Here is an 11,558-nt window from a genome sequence, read left to right as displayed (position 1 = left end):
TCTCATTTTTTATTTTAAAATCAGTTCTGTTCAAGATATTGATTTTATTTTTCATCTGTTCACAATTTTAGTGTTAAAGGTTCTTAGTGTGTATAGTTAGAGCTACAGTCAAAAACTGTTATGTTACAGGTATAAAGAGAAAAACTGGTAATTACATTATTTCTGCCAAAACCAGCTCAATTATTTAATCGATTACTTCAATTTTGTGTATTATTTTTGTATATTATTGATGTTTATTTCATTTGACTGTGAAAACTTGGTGCTAAATCATGAACGCACAGAATTAGAAATGCAAAATCTCTGCTATAAAGTGACCACAATGTAGTGAATGTTTTAAAATCAGCCTTGATATAATAATATATACAGTCTATGGTTTCAACAAAGAATACTAAAAATAAACATTTTTTTAAAACTTCGAAAAAAAAAAACTTTGCAAACTTTATTTAAATATGAACTACTTTTTACATTTATCGTTCTTATATATGTGTGCTGGTCTGCACGATAATTATTTAGTCAAGTTTAAAATATAATACTTTTAGGACCTGCCACACACACACATAAAAAAACATCTGTTKTCCAACAAGGCAACAAAACTACAGTATGTTGAAATTCCACACCAGCAACATTTGCATGATTTCCCGTGTCTTTGATGGTGATTCATCAAAGCTTCCGTTAGCTTCCCGCCACTCGCGAGTCTGCGAGACTCTGCTGACAGGACAACAGCTCTCCAGGATGAGTCACCACCTTTTTCTTTTGAGCACCCACTTCATTTACAATTCTATTTCATTCAACCCACCAAAAATCCACTGCATTGTCCCCAAACAGTATGCACTCCAGGGCCCCCGTGAGACCGGCGCACAACAGGCTGAATATTAGACGGATGAAAGGGATGAGCACAGTCTGAAAGCTTGTTGACAGAATTCGAGGGCTGAGTCGGTATCTGCTACATGTTTTGTCCACAGGATGGGGCTACCGTGATACAAAGTACTACAAAACCTCTTGTTCTTGTACAAAAAGAAGAAGAAAAAAAAGAATAAAACCCAAACACTTGTAGAAATCCTGCCTCTTTGAACAACAACTTATACAGATTGAAAACAGCGTGAGGACTGACGCGGTGAAGGACTCTGATACATTTCTTGCGGAGGCTTCGAACAGAAAGAGGCATGTAGAAAGTTCTTTACAACGGCAGAACTTTGGCACGAGAAAGGCATTACAGAAGAAAATGATGAGTATTTGACAAGGTCAGCATAGATGATTGCAAACTAAATATCACTTTTATACATCTTTATTTTCTTTTTAATAAAATCATATGGCACTGACTACTGTTTCATGTGTCTGTGTGAGAGAAGTGTTTTTTTTCTTCTTTTTTTTCTTTAAACAATTGGAGGGAAACTCAAGCCATTGAAGGGAGGGGCTGATTGGGTCACACACATGAAGGTAAGACAAAGGGCTTCGACAACAGAAAAAACTACGACTTGTTTTTTTTACTGTCCAAACAGAGTTTTCCCTTTAGCACAAGAGTTAAAGTGTGTAAAATAAGAATGTCAGTGTGTGTGTGTGTGTGTGTTTACGCATATTCACGTGTGTTCTGGTATGCCCCAGACTAATATACTGGATTTTTTTTTTTATTATAATTATTATTTTTTTGTCACAAACCTGCTTGGGCCAGCTTTCACTTTACATACCAGCCCAAACCGGAGCGTCCAGTTTTCAGCTCCCTTCCAAGAAGTAAATGTCACAGTGAGGTGACACTGCTCAGGTATCTACATTTCCACAGGAAACATCTGTCTACATAAGCAAGTGGGTTCAAAAGGAATCCTGTTTGTACTGCTAACCTCAGTTTGTAGTTATGTCAGCACTAATTTGACCCTTGCCCCACTCCCCCCCACGGTTTATTGAGGCTTTGCTCGGGGGGGTGCTGTCAGCGTTCATGCCATGGTTTCCTTTCCTGGGAGTCTCCTGTCGTTGAACGTGTGCATGTTAATGACTTCCTCGGTCTTGACAATGGCGGGCGGCTGAGGCTTTTGTTTCAGGCGGCGTTGGCACTTCAGAGACACGCGCAGCTCATCCATCATGGCGCTGCAGAAGGAGCGCTGCAGAAGAAAAACAGAGAGGGTGGGTGGGTGAAGTGTACCAGGTGCCACRGTGTTCGTCGTGTACAGTGCTGCGCAAAAGTCATCCTCCTTTTTATTTATTATTTTTTTAAATAATTAGTCTCCAAGGAGCCAGACTTTTCTTGTAATACTGCTGTGGTCTTTATCAGTATTTCTCCAGGCTCTGAAGCTCTTTCAGAGTTTTTCCTTTTGACTTTAGCTAATTTTCAGTGACCATTCATTTTTTATTCAGCCACATAATCCATAAATTAAAGTGTAAAATAGCTCCTAAACTCGGGACAAGTCAGTGTTGTGTCTACAGACAACTTAAGCTGATTCGGATGTTATCATCCATTAAATGGACGTTATTAGCTGTTATCAGTCCCATAGAATGGCTTCAGACTGTCCCGACAGTGCCCCCTAGTGGGTTACCAGTGCCATATACGTTGGAATGCAACAATCTGCTACTGCCGGAGTCCGGTCTGCTTTATCGTAGGCCATGTCATTTTCTCTAAAATTAACCTTAGTGGCTTTATGCTTCATACTAACCAGCTGACAGTCTGAAGCCATTCTATGGGACTGATAACGGCTAATAAAGTCCATTTAATGGATGATAACATCCGAAGCGCGTGATAAGTTTTACTCCACTTATTTGTTTCCCACAGTCTGTTACAAAGTTGCTTGCTCTCTTTTTTTTTTGTTGAAATGTAAGCCAAGTGTAAAACAAAATGTTAAATGTCAAACGTATTTTTATTATTTACCTCACTTCCTAAAAGTAAAGTCCTACTAACATTTTATTTAGCTCACCGTTCTTACATGTGGCTAATTTTTAACTAAATGTTAAATATGAACACAGTTTGAATTTAGATCTTGAAGGCCATCTTTGGTAGCATTAGTCGTGTTAGCAGCTGTTAGCATTAGCTATTGAAGATGATGTCATTATCCTGATACAGATGTCTACGCTAACTGTTGCTAATGCTGCTGAAGATGGTATTTAAAATCTAAAATGTAAATGTGTTTGAATGATGGAAATTTATGTCCTATAGGGAAGCGTTAGCTGCGTTCACGCATTAGTGTTTGCTATTGTCGCAGGATGATGATGTCATCATAAGAGCCACGCACAAACAGCAAAGGCTGCGTTCCATTATGAAATACTTAAATGTTAACTTTAAAATTTCACCACATCATTTAAGATTTAACATTTAAATTTAGATATACACATTTAGATTGTGGATTGAGTATTTACATATAATATTTGACATTTAAATTGAATTTTTAGAAAAAATAAGCTAAATGTAAGAACAGTGAGCTAACAATAAAATGTTAGTCGAATTCAGGAATTGACACTAACATTTTATTACTTGCCACCATGTAAAGATAACATGGTTTGATGCACAAAAATTTGCATTTTAGCATCAAAAAGTTAATTCCTAAATTTGCTGAACAGCTGACAGAAGATGCAGATTTCATGCCCTTTTTTAAATTTAATTTGTTGTGTTGTTTCTCTCCTTTTTCTCTTTCTGTTTTCTTTAATGCTTCTTGTTTATACTCCTTGTCCACACTACCCAATATGCTATTATAGTCAGACACAAGAACTGGACAAAAACAAATAAAAAAAGACTCTGCAAGATTGATTCAAACCACTTTCAATTATTACAAGAAAGCTTCTCCCCTTGGAAGTAAAACTTTTTGCACAGCACTATCAGCAAATGGAACATCAATTTGACATTAATGACGAGCCAACGACGTGAGTTCAAATAAACGGTTAACACTCGACACACGAAGCAGATTCCTGAATGTCACGTGTCGTTATATGAATTCAATAAAACGAGAAAGGAGACGTTGAATTAGATTTTGTTTGTTTAAAGATTTAATCCTTTTTTATGAGCTTGGCTGAAAAAAAAGAACGGATCCTCAGAGGAAAAAGTGGAGATGAAATGAAGTGAATAAGAAAAGAAAAGGACTTCAGGCCATATTGCTCCGAGGATCATAACACTGCTCCTGCTTAGCATAATGATATTTGTATTTTTCCTGTTTTTGGTCAGAAAATAAAAACAATAATCTTATTAGACTAGACTGGTGTAAAAAAAAAGTCAATTTGTCCAGTGTTAGAAGTCCTGAGTAAATTTGCAAAAGGTTTGTTCTCAAAATGATAGTATTGCTTATAAATTAAATAATTCACTGCGGACTCCAGTGATTTAAGTTGGCATTTTGCACAGACTGATCCCAGGGGTTACAGAAACAAAACATCAGTTATTCTGACTTTTATACATGGAATTTACTAAGACGCCAATATTACAGCTCAAAGCATTAAACTGACATTATCCCTAAAAATACAAAGTTACTAATTTAATGTTTAATAGATGATTACGCTTTGGGRATTATCTCTGACAAAACAGCAACGAAAGTAAGAAAACTTCAGGAACAAAACTAATTCTGTTGAACAACGTTTGACAGATTAAACATTATAAGCAGAAAAAACTGGCGTTTTTGTTCAGTTCCTTAACTCTCTTTGAAAATCTCTGATTTACAAGTGTCTGTTCCAGATCTTGTGCCATCAGCTCCACTGTCACACAAAAGTCTAAATATTGTTTCACAGCCTTTCGCTCTSTGCCAAGAACTAAATCCAGGGAGAAACGTGTAAGAAAATGTAATGATGGCACCTCGAGGACAACGTATCCACTTAAGAAGATTAAGTCCAAAAATATTGGTAACCCCCCCGTTGGAAACATCTCCGGCGTTACGTAACGCCGCTGATATGAGCTTCTGTTTGTCTCTGAATTATGCATGCRCTGTAAAATCCTATAAAACGTCAATATGCCTTTGCACCAACTTCGCCAAATCCAATTCCAATGCATTCCTGTCCTGATTATGCAAAATGCAATTCAAATTCAAAGGGTGTAGGAGGGGAGAGGATATAAAAGAAACGCAAGAGCATTCAGATATGAAGCTATTATTTTTTGTTTGTGTATGTGTGTGGGTGTGTGAGATTGATATCTGTAGATGGCTCAGGCACCAGGTAGTTTTTGTTTTTCCCTCCAGTTTTACATAAGAATGAGATTTTTTTTCTTTTAATTCAAAAAGTGGATTGATTAAGTAGAGAAGTGCAAGGGAGAGAAACTAAACATATTAAAAAAACAGAATGATGGTTTGGAAAAAAAAAGGGGTGACGTTCGAGTCGAGGAGTCTGGCAGAGAGGAGAAGAGGAGGTTTGTTGTCTGTATGCAAATTACCAGCACCTTGGAAGCCTAGAAATCATGGCATTTGCACATCATCTGAATATTGTGACCCAGTCCTGCAGCTCTTGATTAATGATAGCTATGACGTGCGTTCGGTGAAAACAGCAAGAAATAATTACAATGGAAATATAGCAGCACACTGCTGCGCTATGCTAATTCTCTAGATGTAAATAATTAAAGGACGCTATCAAGGGACTTTAACAATTATGCTGAAATACAATTGTGCCTATTATAGAGCACTAAAATAAACGCTCCATTCTGTGTGATGATTCATGTGCACTCATGTACTAAAATAGAGCGCAGATAAAAGACAGCAGAGTGTATTCTGTCTCTTTCTACAAACATGACCAGAGGAGAGAGGAATGCTGCAGAAAACACTGCTCTGGAAGGCAGATTAAAAGCCATTTCCACATGCAATAATAATTATTCTCAGGTGGTCACATTTACAGTGACAGAGCTGCTGTAAGTGCTCCATCCGCTCACTCAAAACAACTGTAAATGAAGCGATGTGTGGGCAGGAAAAAAGCAAAAAAGAATCCACTTACGAGTGATAAATCGTTGGCAAAAACAGTTTGAAAGCTTTTCTGAAGAACAGCCGGATAATTGGATGACATTTTTGGAACTTAAAACAGCTGAAAAACGGTTCTGCAGATGCAATCGATGAAAAAACACCACCACCGTTGACGCCTGTCGGCCCTAAAAGGCCGCCAGCGGCTGCCAGGCTCGAGATCGGATTGGTCCAAACTTTCACCTGTTGCAGTAAAACAATAATTTGACCCAAAAACAGTTTTTGTGATTTTCGTCCTGTGAGAATCACTTTTTGATTGTTTGTTTTCATGAAATGTTTCAATCTGAAACTCCTTTACTAATCTACAGATAATGGGCTCCTGCTAAGTGTAAAATAAATTAMCAAATGTCACTAGCTTGTTTTTATTATTTAGCTCACTTTCTGAGTGTTAAATCCTAATAAAAAATCCACTAACATTTCATTGTTATTGAGCTCACTGTTTTGACATTTTACTAATTTTTACTAAATCTAAATGTAAAAGATAAATTTAAAAGTTTACATTTATGTATTTCAGATGGGGAACACAGCCTTTGCCATTGGTGTGAGTTTGTTGTGACATCATCATCCTGAGACTAAAGCAAAAGCTAACGCTGCTAACTSTGCTAATATCCTACAAGACYWMAMMYKYRSMKSKKGTSTSWGMSSCRCWYWTAWMWYTTKWRMMMCASASACMMCMCMYATWKTKTTTTTTAMAAAAACCTAATTTTGAATTTAAAWTTTAAATGCCATCTTCAGCAGCATTACCGTTAGCTTTTGTTGCAGCATATTGTCACAAGAAAAGCTGCGTACCAGCGGCAACGGCTGCATGTAAACATCAGCATTTAGCTGCAACAATTAAAATTTAATGTTTTTACATTTAGATTTACCAGTTACATGTAACTTTTACTTTTAACATTTACTAAAAATTAGCAAAATGTAAGAAAAGTGAGCAGAATAAAATGGCATAAGAATTTTTTAAAACCACTTCAGAAAGAGCAAACTTCAGAAAGTGAGCTAAATTGTGAAAATGTGTTAGTAACATTTTGTTTTACATTTGGCACCACATACCTTATTTAAACTGGCAAATCTGACTTGTATGGTAGATAAAACAGTCACTAATTATTAGTTGGAGATKCTGCTGGACAGACAAACCCACACAACTTGGTGAAATGTGTGGGAAAAAATAGACTGAGATAAAATCAGCTGAATGACTTCCATCTTTTCACACAGAAAAAAAAACTTATTTAATGAATAAAATCTTTTAATACAACAAAGCACGCCATTTTTATTGGATTAAACAGAAAGTTTGCTTCTTTTTTTAACCATATAACCAACAACACGGATGTCAATCATCCTGCGCAGCACATTAAAAAAACAGCATGTGCTCATTTTTAAAATCCCCAGAATGCCTCAGCGTATGTCTCCCGTACCTTTTCCAGCTGGGCGTTCTGCTTCGACTTGTACAGGACCTCCCCCACAGCAACAAACACMGACAGCACGAGTCCTGCAGCCAGCACGATGAAGATCCCCCCGATGTTCTGGACTCCCAGAGCGCTGGCCTCTTTACTCTCCTCCTCGGGACAGCCGTTGCCTCTCCACCACTTCTCCTTCATCATGTGCAGCTTGCCTTCCTCTTGCAGCTGCAGAATGGCTATTGTGATCTTGTCTCTGTATGGGGAGCCTGTGAACAGGAAAAACACCATGAGACTGGAGAACATAGTATGAATGTACGTAGGATGTGGGAAAAATAAAAGAAATTGCCTGGTACAGTTTTTGTTTTGTTGGTGGGTTTCAGAAACATTTTAAGGCTTGTGATCATAAAACCTGTCGTTCTCTTTAGCTTCTTTTAAAGAGAGTTTTTTTTGTAAGTCCCTCTTTAAATCCCACTAATCCGCATCTTCAGAGTGATTCCAAAATTTTCACCCATCTCTGCAGTGTGTGAGTTATAATGCCAGGGAGTTGGCAGCAACTAGTTTTGCTTTGTGTGGCGGAGCGGCTGTTGAATTTGATGTAATAGTTGCTTTTTTTTGCAGATGCTTTTACGTGACCAAAAAAAAAAAAAAAAAGAGCCAACAAACAGAAGAGTCCAGTATGGTGAACATTAGTTGGTTGGCTGTGTTTGGGATTAGATGTGTGTAACAACTGGAAATAGTTTCTCTATTACTTTGTTTTTATGCATATTAAAAAAGACAATATTAATTCCTATCCTTAGGTAATATATTATTACAGGAAACCGATTCAATTTTTGGGGCACCACTTTACAATAAGGCTCCYCTTTATAGATGACTTGTAAAWAGKTTWTRTATAGGTTATTAATTCATCTGTAACCACTTTATAAATCATTAATAAGTGTTTATTATGCATTAATTAAGAATAAGAAAGWGACAAAATGTCTGGTTTATTGCTAAATAGTSAGTCAAATCTGTTCATGTACATACTATAGAGTGTTTTATTAAACATTTCACACTAGGTTAATTTGTAAGCACAATAATGTATTGGAAACACATATTTACAGTAGGTACACTATTAATGATTAATAAATGTGTATAAATGTCATAATGGAGCCTTATAAATAGTGCACAGTCTTACACTTTACAATAAGGTTCAGTTAGATGGTTGATGTGTATAATACAGTGCAATATTATATGTGAAATATGTGTTTCCAATACATAATTGTGTTTACAAGGTAGTAACSTAGTGTGAAATGTTTAATATTGCACTTTAGATGTMATATGTACGTGAACAGATTTGAATCACTATTTGACCGAAAACCGGACCGTTTTGTCTCTTAATTAATGCATAATAAACATTTAATAATGACATATAAAGTGTTTACAGAAGGCAAGTTAAATTTAAGACTTTTTAAGACCTCTTTAATGCCACTTGAAAATAAATTTAAGACCAACTTCACAATAAACATAAATGAAAAATAAAACCCAGTTAGAAACAATTTTAACGCAATATTTATTTTAACACAAAACAACTAGCTATGAGAGACATTCAGTAAATTATTTTTAAAAATAAATAAATGTTACCAATTATTTTAACATTTGAGACAAGTAATCCTAATTACAATGTGTTAACATTTTTAAGACTTCTGAAAGGTTGATTTAAGACATTTTAATGCTAGTTTAAGGCCTTGTTTTTGGTTTGATGAATTCAATGCCTTTTAAGACTTTTTAAGGATCCGCAGGAACCCTGCAGATAAATTAATAACCTATCTATGAAGTATTTATAAGCCATCGATAAGGGGAGCCTTATTGTAAAGTGGTACCATTCTTGGAACATGGATATTTATTTACAGACGTAACGTTTGCCACGTCACAGCAATGTGGACCATTTCACTGAGAACCTCCCTCTGTTTCAGACTCAGTAAATGGCCTTGAGCTACMTAATTACAAAACCCGGTCACACCAACTGAGGGTGGTCCCTCCTATGTCACAATCCTACTCTGTCATGTGACCAGGGTTTCAGAATGTGTGTTAAGCTAAATAGAGACTAGTAAATGCACAAAATATCTTTCATGGCCAACATTAAATGTATAAGGGGAAAAATGCCCCCCCCCAAAACCCCACCTTGGTGACGCCTCTGCTGTGGAAAGATTCTGAGCATTTTGTATTAAACTCTTAGCTCTTTGAATAACTTTCACTGAGGAAAACAAGTTTATTTTCAACTACTTTGACAAGCTAACAGCTAGTGAGCAAGACCAAAGTAGATTGCTATTCCTGCTGGAAGTTCCCCCCGGCTGCACTGGAAATGCTACASCTAGCTGCTGCTGCTGCTTTTTGATCTTACACAAACATAAAATCTTATATAAATGATTATGTAAATCAAACTGATGGCTAAATGTTTCTAAGTATTCCCAAAAAACTGCTCCGAATTTTTTTTAAACTTGGGCTATCTTCAACAGGTAAGATACTACATGTTTATAACCTTTTACAGAACTTTATTGTAGAAGACCTGTCACTACAGTGGTGTGACTGATGCACTGATAATCGTGACACAGGAGCTGAGAGATCCAAACACCTTATCTAAGCCAGAGAAAAATTAGCACTCGTGGTGAGCTCGTCTGCTCTAAAAGCTTATTAGTGTATTTATGTGATTACAAACTCATGCATAATGAAGCCTAGTTTGTACATTTCCATTTTAGGCACTTGTCTCTAGTGGTTACAAGGCGTGACTTGAAACAAATATATGATTTCGTTTTTAAATGATGCCGTTCTGGAAAAACACGAGAACGTTTTGTGCTAACTCACCAGGGGATATGAAATAAATATAACCCCAGGTAGCGGGGCGACGTCACTTTGTGTGCCCGTCTAAATCACTTTTTCCTGTCATCCTGTTTTTGTTAATCCTCTCCCCGTCCCATCTATCATTTATCCATCACCATCCATCATCCTTTCATCTTTAAGTCTCTGTGTTTTCACACTGACAAGGGGATGGGACGACAAAATTGAAAATTACACACAGTGCCACAGATTTATTTTTATTTTATTGGCATATTCTTTTATTCCCCCCCCCCCCCCTCGTCATAAATGTTTTTTTTCCTTTTCCAAAGTGTACTTGTGCTGTTTTGAAGCACCTTGAGGAAGCAGCCTTCAGTTGTATTCCACATTTAAGCACGCACAAGTCTCCAAACACACTCCTTTATGGGACTTTGCATGTGAGGAGCATTTCTCCACTTCATTTAAAGATGAGAGATCTATCAAGTATCCGAGTCCCCAGATTCTGGTTCCCCCTCATATTTCAGATGATTAATGATGGCCTAACAAAGCGGGCCTTGGATAAATGCTAATAGGATGGGTCCTTAGAGAGGAGGATATGGAGAGCGAGATCTGGGCGAGTGGAAAACGCGCTGCGCTCGACACACTGTGCATTTACAACTAGCTCACAGATATTCAACTCCAGAGGACATCCATCATTCTTACACTGTCTCGCCTCGAGTATTAATAGGATCACAGTTTGAGTCGATAGCTAGAGATGATGCATTTGTGTTTTGGGCAAATGACGCTTAAAAGTCGGCAGCGTGGAAAAGGTTAAGATAACATAAAGCTCCTTTTGTTTTCATGCTAAAGGTACGCACAAAAAAAGTCAACCTTCATAGGGTTTAGAGCAAAAGAAAAAAAAAGGGGGCACAGCCACCTAAAAAATATAAAGATACATAAAGAACTTCCATTCTTTCACAAAGACTGTGTCCAAAAAAACAACTCGCTTTAAACTAATAAGGTAATGAACTATCTCAGGACCTCTTCTGTCACAGAGGAAACATTCTTGCAGGCTGTAATTTGCCTATTGAGCAATGAAAAGGAGAATTAGAAACAGAAATGGGTTAGTGGGCAGTAATAGCTTTGAGATTAGACATTTTAATTAGCAACTATTATGCATTTAAACCCTAAACTGCTTCTTGCTAAATTTAGGTGATTTTAATGAGATTGTGTTCTACTGTATCGCTACATAAACGGAAACTAAAAAAACAATCTGCCATAGGTTCTATATGCCCATTTCAAGGGCAGCACTGCTGCACTTATAGGAGCACAGCGGGAACGTATAGTTCCCAGCTTCACCTCAGCTTTTTTATAGCCAGGGCGACGGCTGCATCCCTGCAGGTTCACACACACACACACACACACACACACACACACACACACACACACACACACACACACACACACACACACA

At 37.1% G+C, this 11,558-nt stretch overlaps 1 protein-coding gene across 1 annotated transcript in view; it reads right to left on the bottom strand.

The window, feature by feature from the left end:
- Positions 1–401: 401 nt before the first annotated feature.
- Positions 402–11,558, bottom strand: part of LOC106518616 (glutamate receptor ionotropic, kainate 2) — a gene marked incomplete at its 5' end in the record, with an annotated part of 19,660 nt that continues 8,503 nt past the window's right edge. The window contains 2 exon segments of the mRNA XM_014009975.1: positions 402–2,093; positions 7,310–7,560. Coding sequence (XP_013865429.1) covers positions 1,929–2,093; positions 7,310–7,560 — 416 coding nt within the window.

Source organism: Austrofundulus limnaeus, unplaced genomic scaffold (assembly GCF_001266775.1).
Source record: "Austrofundulus limnaeus strain Quisiro unplaced genomic scaffold, Austrofundulus_limnaeus-1.0 Scaffold64, whole genome shotgun sequence".
NCBI lineage: Eukaryota > Metazoa > Chordata > Actinopteri > Cyprinodontiformes > Rivulidae > Austrofundulus > Austrofundulus limnaeus.
Note: the sequence above shows the minus strand (reverse complement) of the source record. Positions and strands in the feature narration are given on the sequence as shown.